The 26647-nt window shown below is 36.7% G+C and overlaps 1 protein-coding gene and 1 long non-coding RNA gene across 2 annotated transcripts; both read left to right on the top strand.

The window, feature by feature from the left end:
- The first annotated feature begins 280 nt into the window (after positions 1-280).
- Positions 281-7537, top strand: LOC132140436 (uncharacterized). The gene is made up of 5 exons (XR_009433808.1): positions 281-1590; positions 1886-1968; positions 2830-2931; positions 6398-6506; positions 7018-7537. It is a non-coding gene; the product is annotated as an uncharacterized LOC132140436 (long non-coding RNA).
- Positions 7538-17379: 9842 nt separating this feature from the next.
- Positions 17380-19777, top strand: LOC132140435 (leukotriene B4 receptor 1-like). The gene is made up of 2 exons (XM_059549212.1): positions 17380-18714; positions 19344-19777. The coding sequence occupies exons 1-2, from the start codon at positions 17822-17824 to the stop codon at positions 19396-19398; spliced, it is 948 nt and encodes a 315-aa protein (XP_059405195.1). The 5' UTR covers positions 17380-17821; the 3' UTR covers positions 19399-19777.
- Positions 19778-26647: the final 6870 nt, after the last annotated feature.

The raw sequence follows: 26647 nt of genomic DNA, 5'->3' as shown, positions 1-26647 counted from the left end.
TCACTTCGATATAGTAATGGGATATTTCATATTACAAACAAAAATAGTAGCTGATGATATCCTGCATATTAAGCTACAATATATTTTGAGAAACTAAATGGAAATGTAATCTATTGTTTGTCAGTGATTGAACAGATCTTGTGTGATGCAGGAATAGGCAATTTTATCTAACATATTTTAGTTGGTCTTCGTTTCAGAATGTTTAGAGAACATTCAAATCAAATGTTTCTCTAATGTTTGCTAAATAATATTATGTAATGTTTCCTTAATATTCGCAAAACCAAGAAAAAACATGTTTAAAACATGCAGAGAAGATTTCGAAACAACGTTTTCAACTATTAATGGGAACATTACCAAAACATTCTGCAATCAAATTTTTGTTAACTGGAATGTAAGCATGATACTGTGAACATATCTAATGAGATATGGTTACATGTGGGAAAGTGCTATACTAACATTTAAAGGTCAGTAATATTGCTAATAACAATACTAAGTGAGAATTTTAAAGGTCTTTGCTAAAGCCTGCTTTTATGACTCTTTGGATGTGCATCTAAGAAAAGATGATCTAGTTTCTAAATCTTCAAACAGCAGGAGCAGATACCAGATTTGTAAGCTGTTCTGTAAAGTCCCCTTCCAGTTGAAAATCCTTGTTCCAGCACATAAAATGTATTTGATCAAAAATAACGTAAAACAGTCAATTTACTCCAGCCTTGAGTGTCACATGATCCATCAAAAATCATTCTAATATGTTGATTTGGTGCGCAACAACCATGTCTTGCTTTTAACAATGTTGAAAACAGTTGTGCTGAATATTTTTGTGCAAAAAATATTTATGAAATGGCAATATTTTGTAGCATTTAAATGTCTTTAATGTCATTTTTGATCAATAAAGGTTAGATAAATACTGATAGTTGAATATGGAATTAATAATCGAGGGTCCAAGTCTTACTTTCAGGCTGTGAGTTGTTCGGTTCACGCTGACATGTTGATTATTATGCGTATCTATGTTGATTATAGGTGTAGATACAAAAAATGTACATTGATTAATGATCATTAAAATTCAATATTGCTTGGCTCCAAAACAAGCTTTATAAATCAAGTGGTATAAATAAATCCTGGCTGTAAGCCTATCATTTTTGTTTCTGCATAATCACCACTCCGACACGCTCCCCTGAGGGCATAAGATGATTAAGGCTTTGCATGGAATTATAAATGAGATAGGTGGATATGTGCTTTTTTTTTACTTCTGGTCCTCTAGGTCTGAAGATTGAGATTGGTATGATTTATGTATCTTAAAAGACAGCCACTAATGTGAGTATCAAAGGTCACAATTGGCCCACTGGTTTTTAGCAAATTTGATTAGATTTGCTGTGAGTGTCCTTTCATCTTCTTATCACTGCTTCTGGTTTTCTTGGCTTTCAGCCGTATAAATGGCTTTTCTGTGCTGAATAGGAAACTGGCTACCTGTCTGAAAAGACAACCAACATCATGACGAATCCTGCAAAATCAAGAAAAATAGGAGAGTTCATTTCTCAAAAAATTTATTGGGACCCCCAATGAGTCCTCAATTCAGCTATTTATATATTTCAGGTACCATGTTCAGTGTTTTCAGTGAATGGAATTATTTCTACTTTTCAGACTAATTTGAATCAGTAACTCATCTTTGTGAACTAAATGGAAAGAACAGACTCAGAGTGACTCGGTTCTATGCTTTCCTTCCATTAAAAAATAACTGGCTTTAAGTCGACCAGATTTCTAAAATGAAGTCTCGTACCAATCCCCCAAAACTTTATATGTGAGGTACAATCAGTTTCAGTAACATAGAACTTCTTACTCTTCTTCAGAGCCCATGGCAAAGACCTAATTCTCTTATTATCTTTCTCAGAGGTGGTGACCTGTCCCAATGCTTCCTTCAATGACCTGACTAGTGTCCAGAATTAGAGCCAGTGAAGCAAGCCGTCATGGAAGGTGAAGAATGAGCACCGTATTTAGCATACACCCACATTCACATACTGCATTTATCCCTGCTCTTCATTCACTTTTTCATCTGGAGAACAAGTCTGAGCTTGTTGTCTGCAAATGTGAATACTGGTTCATGTATAATCTTTTAGATGAGAAACACTTTATGAAAATTATAGATGCACTGCTTTTTGAAATCTTTGTTCTTGTTCCTCTTGTAAAATCAGGCATAGAATTACAATATAAGAATCTAAGTGCTTATACAAGAGATTATTGCATAATACCATTAAGAAAATGTGCTCTAGTTCAATCAGCCTCTCTTATTTCATATGTGAGGAATATGTGGAATGAAATGCACTTCAAACTGTGTTTATACAATGCAGTAAAGCATAATGGAAACATTAGCAGTTTCATGTAAATTAAATATGCCAGAGCATCACAGAAAGTATGCGGATATAAAAGAACACAATATGGCTAATCAAAAAGAATATATATCTGAAATATCTACCTGATAATTATAAAGAACAATACGAACAGATAAGGATAGTATACAATACACAAAATTGTGAGGCTTTAGTTTTCTTTACTCAAAATTCAGCACCACAGAAAGTCCAGTCAGACTGAGTTGATTTTCAGGACCTTGGACAAGACCACAAAGTTCAAAATGTGTTTTCAATGTATTTTGCAGTATTAAAATAATAATAATTGTTGGGGGATGAATTGTGATAATGTTGATATAAGAAAAAATTGACCTATTAATATATGATTTTATATAATATATGATAATTACTATTTTGTTCTGTTTTCATGAGGACTTCAATAATGATTACTGTAGTAATTTTACTCTTTTGGTGTGTTTGTGTGTTCCAGACAGGGCAGCAGCTGGAGAATTATGTGGAGAAAATGGATATCAAGATCACAAAGACTTGTGCTTACATCAGAATGTGAGACCATCTGCACTTCAATAAAACAGTAAGACTCTCTTTATAACCACAGCACTTCTTAAGACATTTTATAATGACTGTCATATTTCTTTCTTTCTTTCTTTCTTTCTTTCTTTTCCCTAACATAATCTTGAGTTTTGCAGTCAATCAATGTTTGAATGACTTTTGACTCACTAAAGATGGTCTTTTCGGAAGCTATATAAGCTGATATAAGCATATATAACCATAAATCCCCACTGATGTAGATACAGTGATTATTGTTTAATGTGTCTATTTGGCATGAGTGACTGGTTCTTTATTTGCTGATGTCACATTCTCAAAAATCATGCCTCACATCACTTTGAAGTTTGCCCCATGGCCGAATCGTCGGTTTTGATTGACTTTTGAGCTGATTAGTATTGAGGCGCCTCTCCTTCCTTTGTCCCTTTCACCTCCAGCTATCTTCAAGATTAACTACCTTCTGGCAACATATTCAAAGTCACAGCCCAGAGCTCCACTTAAAGTCATAATCTAATCAGATACGGGACCCTGGCTGGCTCACAAAGGGCCTTTTAACAGAGAGAATAAGAGTTCAGCAGTTATGTTGAAGTGAGGAGAGAAGTTATGGGCCTAGTTGGTATAATGGGACAGTTTAAATAATGCCTCTAAAGACATTTGGTGTAGTTCAGGGCGATGGTTTATAGCCTGAAACTAAAGCTCTATAAGGTCTCAGAAATCTGTGTTTGGACTGGAATGTTGAATGTTTAGAAAGAGTAGTTGGAGTTGGCACAAGAACAGCCAAACTGCAGCCAATGAGACGAGAGGCTGGAGAATCTTTACTGCGAGCTGTCTGGCAACGAAAGCGTAGAGATTTGAAAGGCAAATAAATCTGTTGCACACATCAGACTGGTTGGTAGAGATTTGTGGCTCACATCCTCAAACCAAGCACTATTTTTGAAGAGCTGAAGGGAACATGAAATCCTATATATAAAAATACAGTGGAACCCACTGTTCTCTTCTCAGCCTCTCACACCAATCACAGCTATTTTAATACGTTTTATGTTAAAACAAATTTGACCACGAATGTTATTGAACTGTCTGAAAACAAAACAGGGTTTACAGCCTGTCTAAATAAGTTTATATAGGCCCTTTTTGTTTCTAAAATAAATAAATAAATAAAATCCTATTATTGCTGGCACAAATTAAATCTTTGGACATTCTAGGCTGCGAAGGCATGCATTTCAATGTCGCATTAGAGGAGCCTTCAAATTGGGACAGCCTTTCAGCCAGTCTTTGTTTGTGGGTGAATTTGGATGCATTTTGTCATACAATTTTTGTCTTATTTATTGTTAAATAATTAAGAATTTAGACTAGATTCAATTATTTATTGTATAGGCAATATACATAAACCAATTAATTAAAAAGTCCACTGGGAGTAAGCACATCTGGTTTCTGTTAGTTCTAAATGTAATCTCATGAATTTGAGATTTCATTTCTAATCACCATTGGGATGTAAGACTTGTAATTCCATATGTCTCTACATTTCTCCAACTCTCTACTTCTTGTCCAAAGACAACTTTCAGTTCTGTAGTCTGGAGGGACTGCTTTCTCTTCTGAGATGCATTTTGGTATGGAGCTACTTGATGTCAACCAATCCAAAAATTAGACTCTGACATAAAAATGAATAGAGAAAGACCACCAGAGAAAGAAACTGGAAATCTGTGGCACAGATTTTGTTGATCGTTTCTATATTTAAGCCGGGTAAATATAATTGTGCAGGGGAGTCAATTTGGCAGAGTTCCAGCAAAACAGGGTCTCGTCGCTGTCTCTCGCTGTGAATCAAGTGCGACATGACTAAAATGCTTTGGGGTACTGCAGTTCATCCTTGATTAAGTAGGCATTTAGAGAAAAGCAGGTCACGAGTGATACAGATCAATGCATTACACAAGCGTAACAGACCAGATCAACAATAGATTGAATCAAATGAGGAGGAAATGCCTACGCACTGGGGAATGTGGAAAAAGGGGACAGGACATATTGGCTATCAGACCAATATGGCATGGACTGCACTTGTATAAAAAGAATAAATGGGACACACAAAGTCAAAGATGAACTGAATTGGGACTCCATTGGGGTTATGTGCACACTGCCAAGGGCATTTCATGGTGCGTCTTCAGTATCTGATAGTTCTCATATTCCTTCCCCATCCTGTACTTTTTTAAAGTAATAAAAGCATGCACAGGTAATTGGGTCAGTACCCAGATAAAGTTAGATCATCTCCAGCCTCTGCTCAATGGCATATGCTTGCATGAGGGTCAATTGGGCTCCTGAGTTGCTCACTTAAAAAAGCATACATTGCAGATGCAGGATCAAGGAAATAAATGATTCAGAAAAAGAAGGAACTGAAACTTCATTGATTTTTATCATGTCTATATGGAAAAGGGTAAATTCTTTAATATGTAAGTTATAATGAAAGTCATTTAAATAAAACATTATGAAATGTTGTTTAATAAGTATCATGGTGTCTTCAGTTGCCTTGAATATGCATCTGGGGGGGGGGGACTGTGAACAGTTAGTGTGTTAGTAGGCTGCCTCTCTGTAAATTTTATTCAACCAGATTTGTTCAGAAAAAAGACTTTTTGATGCTTTGACGATTATCCTTCCTCAACACGGAAGTAAGCCTATTTGTGATACAATAACAACATACAGTAAACAGTAAAACTTTTTGCACTACAGACAGTGTGTTCATAATTAAATTATCACAAAATATTAAATTATTATGGTAAGACATAACAGTTTTCATTTTCATTTCATATTAACTGCCTTGGTGAATGTTGTTTCTTATGCTCAAAAAGTGTTTAAAAAGCCAATGCGCATGGGAACTAGAGCTTCAAACGGCAGCTGCAGTGACGTAATGACTTTACCAATCAGCTTCTTGGCTCTTTCGTTTAGAAGGTGTGATTATTAGAGGTGCATGTTGCACAATGCAGTTTCTCCCATTCTTAAGGACGGGTTTGAACCATCTTTGTATTTCTATAGCCTAGTCTTTGGCTAGACTCATAAAATTTACAAATGGCTGCACATCATCTGTTAATTCTAAGCCATGAGTGTCTGCCACTTTAAATTCTTGTCCTCACTAAAGCAGGATTTATTCTGATTGAGAGTCAATAAATGTATTTTCCTTCAAAATAATTCTAAAAAGGATTACAATGATATTGTTTCTCTGTGCTTTTATCTTTAGAGCTGTGGTGTGGACTGCTATTCTTTAATATTGATAAAGTTTTTTAGACATCTTTATTGTTATCTTTATAGTTAATAATTGAATAAAATGGTAACTAATTGAATTTCATGATCTTTGACAAGTTATTGGAATAATAAAATTACTGTGTATAAAAGTAGGCTAGGCCTATTAATAATCATAATTATTCTTATCATAAGGAACAATATTATGAACAGTTATTATATTTCATTATTTTGTTGTTGTTGTTGTTTTCTTTTCTTTTCCAAACGCCTAGAACACCTTTGCGACTCCCTTAGGGTCCACTTTCCTAACATCTTCATTACAGCACTGAGGAATGTTTTGATCACATTTAGAGCTGCAGGACATTGATGAACATCACCAAGGTACGTGACCTTTTTTTAACAATAGAGGCCACATAGAGATGTTTTGTTATTTTTGATTTACATCAAGAGCAACTTCATTTACATTGTGGGTGGCAAACTGCTTTAGAAACTGGGGTTCATTATTCAATCTGATAAAACGTTCTGCATCTTCATATAAATACAGATAATACCCAAACTTTCTTTCTTCTTTTTTTTTCTCCAAAATTAATTCTACTGTAAATTCAGTTAGTCTCCCCAAAAAAATGTATCGTGTATTGGCCTTTCCAGGTTTTAAAGCTTCTAGTAGAGAATCTCAGGCCATCCGTGGAAGCTATTTATTCAAATATAAATGTAAATGCCTCATGGCTGCTTGTGTGTCAGAATTTACATAAAGACAATAAAGGCTTCTAGCCTTATAATGTCAGTGATATTTCAGTCGTGTTGAGCAAGCAGGTCATCTGGGTCCTGACAGGCCGTGCTCTAGATGGAAAAAGGTTTTTTTTTTTTTTTCATGCTGTTGGACACACTGAAGGATTCTGGATGAGTAATTACCAGCACCTGCTGTGTGACCCATCTCACCAGACTGGTTGGAGGAAAAGGCAGCACAGGGACAGAGGAGGAGGTGACGAGTAATTAAAGTGGCCCATGGAGGGATCACAGCAGACAGGCTTGGGTAAATGACAGCTGGGTCTGACGCGTTTACCCACCACTGGGCCCCCTTCTGACGTACAGGTGGCACAGAGGGCGGATAAAAGTGAAAATGAGCAGCTAAATTGAGTTTTCCTTATATGGACCTTTCCCTATCCCCTCCCCCTTTTCCTCCAAGGAACTGGAGCTAGTCCTCCAACTGAGCTGTGAAACCAAGCCAAACAGTCCTGGCCTGAACTGGTTTTGTATGAGTTACATAAATAATCATATCAGAGTGTAGCTAGAGCAATGATATGTTGCTACATTACATTTACAGGAAGTAATTAAAGGCAGGATTATATAGTTCCTTTTACAAAGAAGCTTTGATTAATTCTTATAGGACATCATAAAACAGATCAAATATATAATATATATAAAAAAAAGATCAATTAATATTTAGAAGTTTAACTCGAACCATTACATTTGGTGAATTCTTCCCAGAACTTCTAGAGAATACATGCTTTTGAAATTTTAGGAGATACTAACAAAGCAGCTATATTTGATTTTGGTATGAAATGTGGTTTTGTGTGAAGAATGAATGTGGAGTTGTGTACATAAATCAACCAGGGTTATTGTGGGTGAAGCCTCGAAGGAAGCAGAGAGTGACTCATAGTGTATCATGGATCAATAATTTAAATACGGAGTAATATTTTTCAGATATGATACTGGCATCATGACTGGTTGTTTAGAAAGATTCAGAACATCAAAATTTATCGGATTATATATACTGTAAAAAATAAATAATCCTGTATAATAGTTGTTCTACCATTTTCATTATTTTGGCAGTAAAGTTACAAAAGATTAATATTTCAGATAAATGCTGTCCTTTGATGAACCTTCTATTCATCAAAGAATCCTGAAAAAATATAGCACAACTGATTTCAATATTGATAATAAATGTTTCTTAAGCATCTAATCAGCATATTAGAATAATATTTGAATAATCATGTGACACTAAAGACTGGAGTAATCGCTGCTGAAAATACAGCTTTGTTATCACAGGACTAAATCACATTTTTAAAATACATTAAAATAGAATGTTATTTGAAATTGTAATAATGTTTTACAATATTTCAGTTTTTACTGTTTTATAGAAACTGGTTTATCAAATACATGTCCTGCTAAGCCTAATAGACTTCTTTTTAAAACATAAAAAACAGAATTATTCTGAACAGTAATGTATGTGTAATTTGAGTCCATAATGATATTAAGTTGAAAAATAATGCAGAAATTTAATCTATGATTTCTTATCATAATTCAAATTATATCTATTCAGTTGAAACGGATCATTTATGTCAGTGTCCCATCTAACCTGTGAAGTAGTATGCAATTAAAAAGAATGACCTGACCTCGTGCAGCCCTCCCATTGCTTCTCGGGGGGAGGCAGTTGGATCCATCCACATTTCTAGTTCTGGGAAGAGGACGCAGGTAATAATAGCACAGACGCGCTTGCTATTTATATGCACTGATGTTTTGGTGCGAAGGTGGGCAGACGGGGATGAATCTCCTAATGTGCGTCACCAATTACCTAAACCGCTAAAAACAGCCCAGAAAATGTGAAAATCCACACAACACCAGTCTTAAAGTCTTCCTGTGATGCCTAGACCTGAGCTAATAGTGCTGTTATCAGTGATAAAACAGCAGCTTTCTCTCAGCAGCTGAGTCAAAGCTGGAGGTATGACCTGAGGACGACTGTTTGAAAAGAGCTAGAGCACAAAATTGGATTCGCCAGCGATAACTTTCAAAGAGCTCAGCTTGCTATTACTATTTTGAACATGATGACAGATACGCTTTAAAGATTCAGGGTCCTCCAATGAATAAAAATCACAGACAATGAGGATGTATTTAAAACTGCCGACAGCTGCGTCACAAAGATGCATTTCCCAAGTTGGGGAATCAAAAAAAATCACATGACTGCAATGTGATTAGGACCGCCTCACAAATTAAGACACAGCCCACTTCTGCGAGGGTGATGACCCTGAGATATGTGGGAGTTGTTAAAACACCTCTCAGTGTCCTGGTTGTTTCTCATCAGCATCTCTGAGAAGCGTGATCTTATAACAACAGGTCCGTGTGTGAACTGTGATAAATATGTGGGGGATGTGAAGTTCACGAAGTTCAAGATTTTACGTTGTCTTCTCTCAGTTTTCACCACATGCAGATGGCCTGCTTGTCATCTAAAGCAATAGGAACCCAAAACTGAGAATCCTGTCATCATTTACTCACCCTTATGTAAATTGGTTTGACTTTTTTTTCCAAGGAATACAAAAGCTAAATGAATGAATGGAGACTGTCAGTAGATCAAAGAGTTATTTGAAGCTTAATGGTGCATGGTGACATGGAAACAATGCAAATATTATTATTAGATAATAATAATTATTATTATTATTAGAACTTTTCATGTGTTAACCAATTGGGTTTTTGTTGAGAGAGCCATCAGGGCGATGCTAACTTCTGGGTTTGCCTACAAAAATATGTGGTAATACTTTAGTATAGGGACCTATTCTCACTATTAAGTAGTTGCTTATTAGCATGTCTATATTATTAACACATTGGCTGTTTATTAGTACTTATAAAGCACATATTCGGCATGACCATATTCTACATCTACCCAATACCTAAGCTTAACAAATACCTGACTATTAATAAGGAGCAAATCAGACGTTTTCTGAGGCACAATTTGTAGCTGATGGTTTGTTAATAGCGAGAATTGAACCTTAAAATAAAGTGTGACCAAATGTGTCAACACTCTATTTTAAGTGACATCCTCTGCAAATATTTAAATATATTTCATTAGCTGTTTTAACACAATATTATTTTTGGAATGCTTTAAAAAATTATACAGAATATAAAATATAATAATATTTATAATTAAAATTGTATTGCCATCGCGTTAAATGGGAATGCAAACGGAGAGCTTAGGTATTGTAGATCTCCTTCAGCAAAATTCTAAACAAAACTTGTTGAGAGCACATCTCAGTTTCATTTCTGCCTCCTTGTCATAGCCACCTGATCCATAGGCCAATTGAACCAGCCAAGAAGGCCGTAAGGTCTTAGACCCTGCCAGCTAGCTGTAATCTCATTCATTTGGCTTTTGTTCCTCCATCACCTGTTAAGCTGCCAGTCTCCTGGAGATATTTAGGTCACTCAGCTACCATGGGATTTCGGTTTGATTTCTCAGAGGAAACTGATGGGATCAAGTGTGTCGTGTCATGACTGAAAGAGTGTGAAAATTAGAGTGAGGATATTTTTACCAAGATCTTGGGGGAGATAAAATGAGCTTCTTGTTTACTGTTGATTGAAAAATGTTCTAGAAGATTTGATTTGCAAAATTCGGTTGGATAATAAGACTTTGTTGATGCCGATTCCTCAAGCACTTTCTACTTGATATTGCTGTTTGACTGTTTTGACTTTATGGCTGAAGACTGAGTCTTTTGAGCCTTTCATATTTCCTCAGTTGGCTATTGTAATCATGTTTGTTTGCTTGCTTTTCCACACCAACAATAAAATAACAGTGAGAATTATCACAAATGATCAAAAATTGACTAAATGAGTTTCCTACATGGAATTTATTTGAAAAAAAAACAAATAAAACAATTTTAAAGGGGTCATATGATGGAGTGATTTTTCTTTGGAGTGATACAAGCTCTTGGTGCATAAATAAGATCTTTAATGTTGCAAAGACTAAAGTCTTAAATCCAAAGAGATATTCGTTATAAAGGTTAATAGTCAACCACGCCCCCCTAAAACGGCTCGTTAAACGCCCCCCCCCCCCCCCCATGTCTACGTCATGATCTAGGAAGATTTGTATAATGCGCCCAAATGTTCATGCAAAGAAAGTAGGCATAACTTATTCTCGCTGTTGCCGCTGGCGCCATGTTATTGGGATGCTGTGTGTTTCATTGTGAAAGTGAAACTACTTTGCTTGGTCTTCCAAAAGAGGAAACAACTAGAAATCAGTGGTTAAGTTCAACACTTTTTCGGAACAGTTCAACCCAAATATTCAGATATTCATATTCATGGAGGACTAGGACTGTTTCCTGGGAGAGTAGCCAACAATGCCGGTGTCTGTTTGTATAAAGTGGGGCAGTTCCAGCTTTGCAAGGACATTCTGGCGCTTCTGACTCACAGTCTGTAAGTATGTTTTCATATTAAAAAAATTTTGCCACTGATGATTCAAACGAGTTTTGAGCAGTGTAGAGTAGTGCTTGTTGTTTGTCATTTCTCCGATCACAAATGCAGACATGTTTATGCAGCGCCATACACAACGTGTAAAAAGTAGTGCTGTCAATCGATTAAAAACTTTAACTAGATTAATCACACATTTTTTCTGTGATTAATCGCAATTAAAAAAAAAATGTTTTTGTACGTTTTAATATATATTTTTAATGTAATAATTTCACAGTTAATCAAATTAATGTAGAAACAACATAAAGACAGTATATTTTAAATACTTGTTTAAATGGCATCTTTTTATGAATGAAGGCCAGTATTACTGATATTAATACAGCTACTGATTTTTTTCTATTTTTTTACATTTATTATTAGGCTTCAAAAATATAACAGTTTTTAATTTAAGTAAACTTAAAACAATGCTAACATAAACCCATAATAAATGTCATGTTTACTCCTGCCCTTCCTGTCTTAACAGTTAGGAAATATACAGAAATGTAATAAAGTTCTCAAAGTTATATGCAGTCTGCACTGCATAAACTATAAATTAAATAGTTAATCCTTATTAAAGCTACAAAAGTTATTTAGTCAAGAGCAGCGAGTCATTTTCTCTGTTCCCTTTGTTCTTTAACTTTACTGACAGGAAGCTTTATTGGCTGCTGTCCCTTTAAGAGCAGACAGACACGCGGATCTCACCGTTTATATACTGTCTATGGATCTCGCCTCATTCTCTCACAACTCTTTTTGTTCATTTTAGACTTTATATAAATCATTTAAGATCGCTCCTATGAGGATAATCGACAAAACTGGCACTTTGGGATGTTTATTTATAGTTCAAGCGTTTAAGAGAAATGGATTCTGGCGCCCTGTCTATGCATTGTGTGTGTGTGTGTGTGTGTGTGTGTGTGTGTGTGTGTGTGTGTGTGTGTGTGTGTGTGTGTGTGTACGTGTGTATGTGTCACATAAGGGCATTCACAGACAGCGCATTCTCTTTTGTCTTGCCGTGCTTGAAATGTTTAAAAGCATTTAAATGAATAAGAGAGTGATCATATAATGTAAAGCTAGCCAACGGATGGCAGAAAATACGGATGCTGGGTTAATTGCGTTAAATATTTTGACACGTTAAACCAGACAAAAATTAATCGCATGCGTTAACGCGTTACCGTTGACAGCACTAGTAAAAAGAAATTTTAATCAGTACTTATGTCCCTATGCAACAAATGCCTCGTTTGTAATGGCTTTTATTGTTTTTGTCTCATCGCGCCGGGACACAAGGCATCACATTATGGTAAGGGGCGTAACATTTCCATCACACTCTTGGGAAATTCGGCCAATCAGCGTACACCTCACTTTTCAGAACGATGAGCTTAGTAAAAATCTATGTGTTTCAGAAATGTGGGGCATAGAGGAGCAACGATACTGTACAGTATGTGAAAAAATAATGTGTTTTTTAACCTTAAAATGCATATGCATTGCAAAATGCAATGTATTACACCAAATAAACAAAATAATGTTATTTTTAGCAATGTAATATGACCCCTTTAAGTATTAAAGCATAAGCCTTTAGTAAAAAAAAGGATCAAAATGTCATGAGCAACAATCAGTAAGAGGTGTCCAAACTTTTGACACATACTGTACATGTATGCTGACATTGATCAAGCGTATCACAAATCCAATTAATGGGCTACTCGTTATTTCCCTCATTCTTTCTTCATTTATCCTCTAGCTGTCTCATCAGTCTCTCTTTTCTCCTTTCACCTCTTTCCATGTCCATCTGTCTACTTATTATCTGTCCTCTTTTCCTCACGTGTCTTTATGTGTTCCATTGCTCCTCCACTTGCCCCGCCTTGCGCTTCTCACCAGCCAATCACATGGATCTACTCATTAGGTTCATACAAACAAACAGATCACCTTTCAAAAAGTTATTGACATGCATATCAATCAATTGTGTTGGCTCAGTAAGAAAGACTTTGTAAGTCGATATGCCAAGATATATTGCATCTGAAGTTCTCCTGCAGTGAATATGCTCTGCACTTCAAGGTCATGGTAAAAGTCACACTCCATTCTGTTAATGAAATAAGACAAGTATGCGGCTTAATCTGACTTAGGTCTCTCATTTGAACTAAGTTATCTTTGGATAACTGTCAGTTCAGCAAACAGTAAAGCAGAGACATCTCCGACACTGTGAAATTAATTTTATATTATTGCAGAAAAATGCACCACACCTCATCTCTTTCAGGCACCAGTTTATTTGAGCTTGTTTACAGCATTTTCTCTGTCATTCTGTGTGTGCACGTGTGTTTTGTTTCAACCTGCTGCATAATATTTGCCGAAACAAAGGCCTCAATTTGAAATTTTCTCAATTCCAAAACAGAATCTCATTATTTTGTCCCAACAAACCGCAGGAGTAATCATAACATGCCTGCTTGCCTTGCTGGAGGTTGTTTAGCGGTATGGGCCGCAAGTCACAGCAAAGCAAAGTGGAGTGTTTGCATTGTACTGTACGCAAAGTATTTTTATTATTTCCAAAAAAGAGAGACGTTTTTTATTTTTATTTTAAATCATTTCTTTCTTTAAAAAGGGGAAAAAATGGTTCACTGTTAGTTATTTCAAGCTATTATTTATTTTCCTTTTTTTATGTGTTTTATGGCGTCTCCTTTATCTATACACCTTTTAACTGTTTATTTATTATTCTCAGGTAGGTAAGGAAAGTCGACTCTGGACAAAACTACAAGCATTTCAAAAATACTTACAACTTGCTCAGCAGACTTCCCTGTGGTCAGTTCTTACTTACGGCTCTTAAATTACTACTCTTGCAGACCATAACTTGTCAATAATAAAATTCAAGTTTTATTAAAGTTAACAAAAGTTATATCAAAGTACAATAGTAAAGTTACAAAAGCAAGGTATAATCAGCTGGTATCAGGCGTCGAGGGATACTGTGCTTGTTCAGTATCCGTCCGTCGAGTCTCTCTCTCAGTCTTTTATACAGAGACGTCGAACGCTGGCTCTTCTGATGTCATCACCTGGAGTGCTGCCAACTCCTCTGCTGAGGCTTTCAGTTGTTTACTTCGCATTGCTTTAGCCCTTTTCCTCTTCTTTTTCCTCTTAACCGTCTGTGAAATACACCTTAAATACTATATTGTCCATTTATCATAAAAACTATTTCTAATACATAAGTGTTTCTACTCTAAATCAGTCACTACATACATTTCATGCAAGTAAGCAGTTTTCTTAATGTTAGTGAAGTTACACAATACATTTTCCATATAGCATTAATCACAGGGTTACATCTTTGTTCTTAAGCAAAGCAAAAGCATTATTACTACTTAGGTTACAGTATATCTGTTTATAGCAAATTAAGCATTAATCAAGACAGTACAATTGCAAAATCATCATCTCCATTAACATATGGAATGTTTTTTTTATAAACTGTATGCCTTATGCATATTGTGCGTTCTAGTTAAAACATACTTAGGCCTATATCATACAACCCGAATTCCGGAAAAGTTGGGACGTTTTTTTAAATTGTAATAAAATGAAAACTAAAGGAATTTCAAATCACATGAGCCAATATTTTATTCACAATAGAACATAGATAACGTAGCAAATGTTTAAACTGAGAAATTTTACACTTTTATCCACTTAATTAGCTCATTTAAAATTTAATGCCTGCTACAGGTCTCAAAAAAGTTGGCACGGGGGCAACAAATGGCTAAAAAAGCAAGCAGTTTTGAAAAGATTCAGCTGGGAGAACATCTAGTGATTAATTAAGTTAATTGATATCAGGTCTGTCTAGCTATAAAAGCTTTGTCTTAGAGAAGCAGAGTCTCTTAGAAGTAAAGATGGGCAGAGGCTCTCCAATCTGTGAAAGACTGCGTAAAAAAATTGTGGAAAACTTTAAAAACAATGTTCCTCAATGTCAAATTGCAAAGGCTTTGCAAATCTCATCATCTACAGTGCATAACATCATCAAAAGATTCAGAGAAACTGGAGAAATCTCTGTGCGTAAGGGACAAGGCCGGAGACCTTTATTGGATGCCCGTGGTCTTCGGGCTCTCAGACGACACTGCATCACTCATCGGCATGATTGTGTCAATGACATTACTAAATGGGCCCAGGAATACTTTCAGAAACCACTGTCGGTAAACACAATCCGCCGTGCCATCAGCAGATGCCAACTAAAGCTCTATCATGCAAAAAGGAAGCCATATGTGAACATGGTCCAGAAGCGCCGTCGTGTCCTGTGGGCCAAGGCTCATTTAAAATGGACTATTTCAAAGTGGAATAGTGTTTTATGGTCAGACGAGTCCAAATTTGACATTCTTGTTGGAAATCACGGACGCCGTGTCCTCCGGGCTAAAGAGGAGGGAGACCTTCCAGCATGTTATCAGCGTTCAGTTCAAAAGCCAGCATCTCTGATGGTATGGGGGTGCATAAGTGCATACGGTATGGGCAGCTTGCATGTTTTGGAAGGCTCTGTGAATGCTGAAAGGTATATAAAGGTTTTAGAGCAACATATGCTTCCCTCCAAACAACGTCTATTTCAGGGAAGGCCTTGTTTATTTCAGCAGGACAATTCAATACCACATACTGCAGCTATAACAACAGCATGGCTTCGTCGTAGAAGAGTCCGGGTGCTAACCTGGCCTGCCTGCAGTCCAGATCTTTCACCTATAGAGAACATTTGGCGCATCATTAAACGAAAAATACGTCAAAGACGACCACGAACTCTTCAGCAGCTGGAAATCTATATAAGGCAAGAATGGGACCAAATTCCAACAGCAAAACTCCAGCAACTCATAGCCTCAATGCCCAGACGTCTTCAAACTGTTTTGAAAAGAAAAGGAGATGCTACACCATGGTAAACATGCCCCGTCCCAACTATTTTGAGACCTGTAGCAGAAATCAAAATTGAAATGAGCTCATTTTGTGCATAAAATTGTAAACTTTCTCAGTTTAAACATTTGCTATGTTATCTATGTTCTATTGTGAATAAAATATTGGCTCATGGGATTTGAAAGTCTTTTAGTTTTCATTTTATTAAAATTTAAAAAACGTCCCAACATTTCCGGAATTCGGGTTGTACACGATATTCCTCCATACCCTATAATTATTTCTACAGCAGTCATGCCATTTACTGCATCAGTGAAGGTTAAGTGCTTTGTCGCTGCCTTAGAAATGTCCTCTGGCACATTTATGTATGAAATCATCTGAGGAAATAAATAAGTCAGTACCCCTATAGAGAAGGTGATAAACGTTCCTGTTTTGCATTCCCAGTGATTCCAGCTCTCTGTGTGCTAGAGGGATTTATCAGATCACTGCATCAGCCTTCTGGGTGGATGTATTAGCAAGTGTACTTTATAGACTACACTTGTACACGATGCAGGAAACAGGTGAAGCAATTCTGCATGAATATACTGTCTCTTAGCATTGTCCTGACCTCAGAACAGAACCCATCCAGATGTTCAAAATGTAGTTTATTACCATTTTATTCCCACGGCCTTGGATTTATGTTTGCCATTTAAGAATAAGGCTGACATTAGGTTGAAGGCCATTGCTTTGTAAAAACATGAAGACACATGCAGTTAAAATGAGCAGTTAATGACATTGCCTTTGCTTTTTTAGATGGTTTATTCAGATTTATGGATATTATCACTCTGATAAGCCGACACATGTCTGAAAATCTAAGTACAAAATCCATAACATAATAGGGGGAAATGCACAAGCACTACTTAAGGGGAACTACTGCATAATTATAATACTGTAGACATAATGCTAATGAAAACACAAAATATACAAGCATGCTATTTTGTTCATATACTTTTACACAATCACAGACTGTTTTTGTAGAGTATTTCAGCAGCTGATAAAAAAACAAAAAAAAAAACACTATATTTTGTTAAGAAAACAAATCTAAATCAAAGAGTTCCTGTATAAACTTTATTTATGTTAAGATCTGTTAAAATGAACTGTTATATGATGGCAAAATGAATCTAATAACTCATAACTAATGATGGGCGATACTGATCTGATATATTGTGCATCTTTAGTTTCTATGCTTTTCTGGTTGAAATTATATTTCTAGACTATGAGGGTGCATACATATGCTACAGTGGCTGCTTACCCTGGGAAATGTGCTACATGTTAAAGGTCAGTCTGGTTACAGCTTCAACCACAACAAACATGCTAACAGCTTATAAACACACATCACTTTAATACATTAACATTTTAAGAAGGAAATACTAAGATTAAAACAAATACTGCATTCATGCACAGCCTTATATTGCCAGATTGACATAAAAAAAGTATGCAAATCAGTTACTTTTAACTGCACAGTCTGCACATGTTTTTTTTTTTTTCACACTTTGGCAAATCGTTCCACGTGACGACATTCAAGTTCACTTCCTGAAACTACTTTCTCACTATTACTGAGCAAACCTCAATCTTCATATCTTCACATCACCACTTGGCAGATGACAATGGAGTACCAGAACATTTCTAACAGCTCTCTGTCTGCCCATACCTCAATGATAGTATCCAGCACTGTTCTGGGATTGTGCTGTGCTCTGGGTGTACCAGGTAATATAGCGGGGCTGGTCATGCTCACCCAACATTTAAAGGAGGGCAGTTTTACCCCCAAACTGATGCTGAGTCTGGCTGTCTCGGATCTATTGAGTCTGATTTCTCTGCCTGTGTGGATCTATGCCCTCCTGAATGGCTGGGTTTTTGGTCACGGTCTTTGTAAGTTAATTTCTTATGTAGTTTACTGGAGCCTCTACAGTAGTGTGCTTTCTGTCACCTTGTTGAGTGTGCAAAGGTACCTGCAGGTGCTGTATCCACAGAGATGGGCAAAACTTGGACAGAAGGGCCAAAAGGGGCTGATTTTTGGGATATGGACATTCAGTGGAGCCCTGGGTTCTTATGCTCTTTATTTCCGAAACGTGAAGAAGAAGAAGGACAGGCTTTTACACTGTTATCAGGATTATACAAATAAACAAGAACAAGTAGCTGTCTTACTTGTAGAGACTCTATTGATGTTTGTTGTGCCTCTCTTCAGCCTGTTGTTCTTCTACCTTCGACTTCATCAACGGATAAGTCAGTCAGCTTCCTTCAAAAGCCAAAGGCTGACAAAACTGGCCGTCAGAGTCGTAATGGCCTTCTTCATATTCAGCACCCCCTGTATGGTCAACAACTTGGTCTTAATGGCATTGTCATGGGAATCAGATGTCAGCAATAATGTTACCGGGGCTCTTTTCTTCATCAACAGTTGTGTGAACCCCTTTCTTTACGCCTTCTCGGCCCGTACACTGCGATGCAGAAGAAAACAGCATTCAGATGAGCCACAACAACATCAAAATAAAACTGAGTAAGCTATAAAGCAATTCTGAAGCTTTTGTTGTGGTTTGTATGTCTAATATTATTGGTTTGCATTTGAACTACACCTACACTCTTAAAAATAAAGGTGCTAAAAAGGTTTCTTCACCGCAGTGCCATAGATGAACAATTTTTGGTTCTACAAACAACCATTCAGTAAAATGATCTTTAAAGAACCATCTCTCTCTTACCTTTTTTATCCACCTTTTAATTCAGTGAAGAAATAAGCCTATGGGCAAGACTTCCAGTTCATTAGCCACACTATAGGGGGAAAAAGTACTGTAAATGGTAAATCTGTTTGAACTACAAACCAGTTTATTCACAATTAAGATAATACATTAATATAATATGGTATGACACACCAATTTTCAATATCAAGCACCTTTATTTTTAAGAGTGTAAAGGGAAGTGCATATAAAACTTTTTATCATATCCTATTTATGTTTCCTCAGCTTATAAACTGAATAAAATACTTCTCCATTTCCAAAATATTACAATTAACCACTTAGTATTCCTGTAACAGGACTGTTAAAGCCAACTAAGGATATCTTCTGCTTTCTTTGTCTTATGTAAAGGTTGTAGCATGAACATTTTTCAGTTAGCCTTTATCTTCTTTTTCAGAAATGGTAAGGAAAGTGGTCATGCTGAGGCAGGTAAACCACACTTGGTTTTCTGACTGCAGCTTTAAAAGAGAGATGACCTTTCTGAACAAACAATAAAGGAAATTCAACCTCTACACAAAGAAAAAGGATGCCAACAAAGACTTATTTTGTTGTAATTTGTTGTTTGAATTAAATTCTAAATGAAAGTGGTTGTACAACAACATGGTTGTGTCTGCAAACATATTTTTTAAAGTTGTAAAAAATGATTTTCGGAGTAATTTTACAATAAAGCACTGTTTCAGACTTTCTATTTAAATATTCACATTAAGTTCAATGGGTTGCTTGCTGTTTCTTTGTCAGTTTCTTTTGTGAAATTTACTATTATACTACTAAATTTACTAAATGGTAGTTTAATGAGGAAAGTTTTTTAATTTTATTATTTACATATCTGCTGGTCAGAAAAAAAATTGATTAGTACTTCTGTTTTTTTTACCTTTTACATTTTTGCTGTTTTACAAATTTATTAAATTCTGTTAAAAATACCACAATAGCTATTGGGGCCAATGAACTGCGTCTTTTTCTTGAACAATACAGGCCGCTGTTGCAAATTTCCAGTGGAAGGTTTTTTATTTATTATTATTATTTTATTTTTTTTTTTAATTTATTTTTTTGTATACAAAATTGTTTTGCTGACTTTCATAAATAAACACACTGTACCCGTAGTTCGTTTTTTCCCCCACTTTTAAGCTGACGCCACATGACAATCTGAGCCACCTCTCCCTTATATGGCACTAGTTTCCGTAATGTCCACTGTCGTTTTATCTGGATCAATATGGGAAACTGAGGAGAGGGAGAGAGAGAGAGAGCGAGAATGAGCAAGTGCGCTGCGCGTGAGCACGTGAGCACACACATTCTGGCGTACTAGCAGCGCCCCCTTCTTCACATTGCTGTACTAGCTCAAACTCTGAACATCAACTTCACGTAGTAAAATTCAGCTGGACGTCGCGTTCCTAAACATGAGGAGCAAACGGAACATCTGACACAGACCCTGAGCAGCAGTTTGAATCAGGCGTAAGAGGAGAGAGGAGGAGATCATATCTCCACATCATATCTCCACAAACAAGTGCATGACTTGTTTGTATTGTGCATTTCTTTCCTCCACTGCAGATGAGGAGTGGAATGAGCTGCTTTTACACACTGGTGGTTTCACTGCAGCATGGGAACTGCCGTGTCCAAGAAGAAGAATTTAAGGAATGATGCGATTTCTTCTGTTGCCGCAAAAGTTAGGTGAGTCTCTGCAGCACGTCTCATGGAGACTCATGTGCTGATGATACACGAAACTATCACATCTCATCACACCTCTTGACATTGTTTCCTTGCAGTTGACGAATGTAAAACAAAGAAATAATTCTGTCAGTACTGTATCAGTGACAGTTCCTGAGGTCAAGGCTGTAATGGGGCTGATGACGACACTTTGTATACATAACTAGCTTGCTAGTAACTTTTTTTTTTAATACGTTTTGACTTAAATTACTAATAAGGGCTTTTCAATGAAAATGAAATTATGGTGTTTTGTCGTGATAACACTATTCGGACTAGTTTGCTCAGAAAGAATCAAACATTTAGTTACTGTTGAGCGTGATACAGCGAACATATTTATTGGGCTTAAACAAAAAATATTTTTATTTTGTATGTTTTTTTTTATTATTATTATTATTATTATCATGCTTCCAATATATAATTAAAATTCAGTAGACCTACAGTTTTATTATCGTTTTGTTTTTTGTTTGCTTGTCAATCAATGCAAATATTCATAAGGCTGATTTTCCATGACACTATTGTCACTCTCAGTCGTCATAAAGTCACTAGAACCTACTTTAAAGCCTACTTTAGTGAGACTGTTTGTTCTTTTTATTTGGCTGGCACATTTATGTACGTCATTCGGAGTTTTGTGAAGTGATTGGACCCAACCAACATGATTGTGAGCCTTTGAGAGGCTTCTTCACCGAGTCAATCAGTTAGTCAGTTTTTCATTTGTCCACATGCTGTAAATGACCATTAACAACCTTCAGAATTCACCATGCCATCACTGCAGTTTTCTTGAATCAGCTGTCACCAAACGTCTCTCTGTAATTCATCTGTTTAGCGGGGTGATGCTTGACAGTGTCAGACTTGGCAAAGCAGCACTTTAGTATCATGCTTTGAACAGAGAAAATACTCGTTTCCAGTGAGTTTGATCATTTCCAGTGAGTTTCCTCCATGTCTCTATTGTTGCTTCAACCTAGTTGACTTTCTCAGATGGGCTACTATGTGTAGGATGCCTATTCAGACTGTTTGGATATGGGCTGAACTGCACTACATAGGCCGTGTGGGAGCCAAATAGGGAAACCTGACAACAGCATTACTTGTGAGGTGTTCTTTATTTCCAGCTTTAGAGTGTAAAGATTCAAATTTCTTCTGTGTCCAAAGACACAGACTGAATGTGGGAACCGTGCTAAAATGACAGCCCTATGCCAATTAGAGCTACGCAGTGTGAGGCTATAGATCTACAAGCTTCCCAGTTGTCTCACAGGCTGACATGTAAATGTCTAATTAAATCTTGAGACCACCTGCAGTTGTACTGGAGGGAGGCCCAGATTATACAAAAACTTGTGTGTTTATATGTGTGTGATGATGCTTAGGGTCAGACTGGGACACATGATGTTTTTCTGTATTTTTGCTAATGTTTTATGGAGTTATTGCATTCGAAAGCCAATAAATAAAATAACTATTACAAAGTTTATCATATATTTTTATTTTCTTTGATAAATATAGTCAAGGATTTATAATTTAGAGCTTTGTGATTACAATTTGATGTTATGGAGTCTCATTTTTAAATGTATTGAATGAGGTGTGCATTTGTGAGATGTTTAATTCCAGATTTAAGATTTTCTGTCAGGTCTAATATGTTACTCTGTAGAAAGCATGCATGACATTGACAGGTTGACTAACCAGTGAAATGTACAGCACAAACTGTGATGGTCAGACTGATATGATATGGTATCTTAATTAAAAGAAACCTTAGTCACTCTAACACTGAGATTTTTTTGGAAGGCTGTACAGTACACAGATGTTGAGGTTACCCCATGGCCGAAACCGCACCAAGTTTGGCAAACTTCCCCCACATCTTGCTTGTTAGTTATACCATCTGGAATAATGTGCTATATCTTCCTCTTCTAAATAATAATATCCTCCCTTCTCCTCTCGTTTTGCAGCTTAGTTCCAATAAATGGCCTTTTTGTACTGCAGGGGGAGTTTTCAGTTCTAAAAGGTCTCGAACATTTGGAATGGATCAGCTGGGACATTTTGGTCGATTTCCATTTGGAGCTAAAATGTTTGCTAGTGCGACTAATTTAGAGACTTGCTCATTAAGTGTTAATGAATTTATAATGCGGAGATTTTAAAAGCTGAATGCCAATGGCAGATGTTGAGCATTTTCAAAATGTATATGACTCACTGTTTAGTTCACACTACAAGCTTACATAAATTCTAGCTGTCAATGACAAAAACTCTTAAATGGCAGTGAGGACAGTGTGAGATGATGGTCTTAAAGAAATCAAATCATCAAAAATAACACAGTTTGTAAGCGAGTTAACGAAGAGGAGGACACGAAAAAGCGAGAGAAAGGGGTCATGTCACACACGGGTGTTCTGGATAATCTGTGCTGAGGCACTCAAGAACAAATTGTACTTGCTTTTTACTAAATTAGTGTAGCACACCAAAGTGGTCTGCTGAATTCAGTGTCATTCAGGGCAAAAGCAGTCATTCCTGGATCTGAACAGACGCCTGAAAACAGCAGTGCAAGAACAGCTCCAGGGTTTGTTATCTCCACTCTCCATTACCCATGCTGCCTTTGTAAAGCCTCGCACTTTCAATCTATATGCCAGTGTGTATTTGAGTCCACATTTGGGCAGTTATTGTTTTTACATCTGCTCGTGTTTTCATGTTGTTCATCTGAGTCACTAGTTATCCGCCTCTTCTTCTGGACCACCACAGGCTTTCGTCCAGCAGTCTTGGTTAAAGCATCTGCTTTAGTTAATATGGTTAAAATGCTTCTCTCTGAGTTCCCTTGGGATCTCCTTTCCCCCATTTTTGTCACATAGCTGAAAACATGAGAGATGCTCTCAGATGTACATGCTACTACACCATCAGACAAACTGGCATGAGGCAAGGTGAAAGATTCTGGCATCTCATACTTTAGTGCTTCCCAATATTTATTATTCATATCTTAATTCTCTCCAACTGAGTAGCTTTGTTGTTTTTAATCGGTTCAGTTAAAAAAAAATCCTAGGTAATTGGTTGTGCCCCGCTCTTAGGCAGAAGGTATTAATGCAGAACAATTGGAGTTCAAAGAAGCGCAAATGAATTCCAGAGAATGGACAAGCATAGGCATTTTTAAGGTTCAGCTGTGAAGGTGTGGGATGTGGTATCGCTTTACCTGCTTTAATCCTTGTTACCATCTTTAACAAAGGATAGATTATAAAACAAGCCAACGCGGTCAGTGATGGGGGGCCTCTGACTGTACTTTGATACTTGGAAACAAGCCATTTACAGTAAATAATTGAACAGTGTTTGAATGTGTGCCAGTAACTATTGCTATAACAAAATAAATGAGGAAATGAGGGATGCTGTCTCTTCCTGGCTCATCTTTAGCACCATCAGTGCCTGTTTAACGTATTGTAGATTTGATGTTTAATGTTAGTTGTGGGGCATCTCTTTTGTGCAGATTCATTGCAATTTCTTGTCATTTGAGCATTACATTAAAGGGCTACTTCACCCCAAAATGAAAATTCTGTCATTAATCAATTACCCCCAATGTTGTTCCAAACCTGTAAAAGCTTCATTCATCTTCGGAACACAATTTTAGATATTTTGGATGAAAACCGGGGGGCTTTTTGACCGTTCCATTGACTGCCAAGTAAATTGCACTGTCAAAGTCCAGAAAAGTATGAAAGACATTGTCAGAATAGTCCATCTGCCTTCAATGGTTCAATCAGAATTTTATGAAGCGACGAGAATACTTTTTGTATGCGAAGAAAACAAAAATAACTACTTTATTCAACAGTCTCTCCGCATCATCGTAGCACTATTTTGGAGAACATCCGCTGAACACAAACTATGTACGCTATTCTCTGTCAGCCACAACACATGGATATTTTTTTACCTGTATTTACACTTTTTGATTTAAATGAAAACAGCGCATCTGTGCAGCGCGGCTGACACAGAAGAGCACACGCAGTTTGAGTCCAGCAGATGTTCTCCAAAATGGCGCTATGGTGTCATATAATAAAGTCATTAAGAAAATATTGTTTATTAAACCTGAAACCACATAGACAAATTTCATTACATCAAATAAACAAAACAATGTTCTTTTTAGCAACATCATATTACCCTTTTAATGCAAGACCAGATTTTTAACAACACCAGCATTCAAAATTAAATTTTGATAAAAATATACAAAGTTTCTACTGGGCCAGCACATTGAAATGTTGGCACATTGCCCTCAGACACCCACTTCACTTATCATAAAACAAATGTTGTGATCTCTTTTAGTTCTAGTTCACCCCTGACCTCTCGCCCCATCACATGTTAAAACACTTAGCTTGTATCTAGTCTTGGCAATGTGGAGTGAGACAGTGAGAAAAATGATGAGAAAGTGATTGGATGATTCCACTCTGCACCACTCTTCCCATCTGTTAGAAGAGTTTGTTGAGTGAGGAGAGAGAGGGATGCACATGCTGGCTACTGTTTAATTATTCAAAGTGTCGTTGCAGGAATGCATGGCTATTCCAACAGCACAACCATCCCATTTCCCAGCATCTCTAGAGAAGTGCCGAGACGGCACAATTTGCCAGTAGTATGCTGATTATAGGTTTGTGTGCTTGTGGAGGTGTTTGTCAGTTCACCGCGTTCATCTAGGTGCATTTGTGTAGCTTCCACATTTCTCAAGGGTGCAGGGATGGAGGTGAGTTTCAGTGTATTTATGCTTGTTAGAATCTACATATTTAGTGAGCTTGTGTGGGAAGGCATCATTAGCTGGGATCTAAATGAAAGGCAAGGAGAGTGAAACAGGTTTGGTGCTATATTTCATTTGTACATGGTAGTTGGTTTACTCCCCCAGCATATGCGAGTAATTAGGCTACATTAGTTGTGTTCTCGCTGTGCCACACAGGAGGGAAATACTGTGTAAGTCTTTCCCATGGTTAAGAGGTGGAGTGATGCATTTGATAATGGAATGTAGCAGCTTTTCGAATGCATTAATGATTTGTATAAATTATCTGGGTATGCTAATTGTAAGGGCCATCAGAAGTGCAAATGCCTCCTTTCTATTTTTATTTTATTTCAATGGACTTCAGAATTTTGGAAGCCATTTTTTTTTTTTTCAAACATTGCATGAAGGTCATCCTGTTGGTAAAATCAGAGGAAGGTATGGCAACCGAGCACAAATAGTTAATTGATTCCTGTATTTTATTGCTGAGAACACATGGTTTTACTAACAAAGCTGTTTCCTTTTCTTCTTTATTACCTACCAATGTTTCCCTACTATGCTTCCTGAGCTATCTCTCCCTCTCTTTATATATCAAATCATAAGAGCAGGGGCCTTGTTCTTGTGCCAGAGCAGCTGAGTGACCTCATAATGGAAGCCGGTTGAATCTAGATTACATTCAGTGCTTTACATCTCATTGCTCAGAAAAGTTATGGGATGTGGAGCAATTCTGCATTTTTCTGAAAGCATCTGCAGGTGTTGGTATCCCAGTTTAAATTAGAGCCACATCTTGTGACATTATCTGCTAATGTTTCTCATTTTCACTTGTGAGGTGTTTGGATATAGGGAATAGACTGAGTTAGATCTGTAGTCTTAAGTTTTATGAAAAAGAAAAACTGTATTTAGTACTGACTGCACATCTAACACAGTGTTCCGGTGAGTCGAATTATAAAGCGGACATTATACTTAAATGCCAAACCATAAATCACGTCGGTGGCCAAGGGCAATATCTAAAATATCATTACAGTATCAAGTTAGTGGTCTGTAAATGTCTCTATGTACCACTTTAGGACAGAGAGTTCCACCAATATGGATATGAAATATGGAAGCTGTTTGCAATATTATCATGAAAAACGATATACAGTACTTGTTAAGACGTGATGTATTGAATACTGTTTACAGGTCCAAGCTTCTGTTCCATTTCAAGTGGGAATACTATCTCAGCAACCATTTATGAGCACTGTACCTTTTAGTTTTTAAAAACTAACCATGCACACTGCATTCTCCTGGCACCAGTA

Source organism: Carassius carassius, chromosome 5 (assembly GCF_963082965.1).
Source record: "Carassius carassius chromosome 5, fCarCar2.1, whole genome shotgun sequence".
NCBI classification, from domain to species: domain Eukaryota; kingdom Metazoa; phylum Chordata; class Actinopteri; order Cypriniformes; family Cyprinidae; genus Carassius; species Carassius carassius.
The sequence above is the reverse complement of the archived record's forward strand: the minus strand, read 5'-3'. Positions and strand labels throughout refer to the sequence as shown.

What these genes read in the sequence shown, in the direction of transcription:
- LOC132140435 (XM_059549212.1), top strand. Translation starts at nt 17,822, where the DNA reads ATGACAATGGAGTACCAGAACATTTCTAACAGCTCTCTGTCTGCCCAT. An exon ending in CAACATCAAAATAAAACTGA is followed by an intron (nt 18,715 to 19,343) that starts GTAAGCTATAAA and finishes CTTCTTTTTCAG; the next exon opens with AAATGGTAAGGAAAGTGGTC.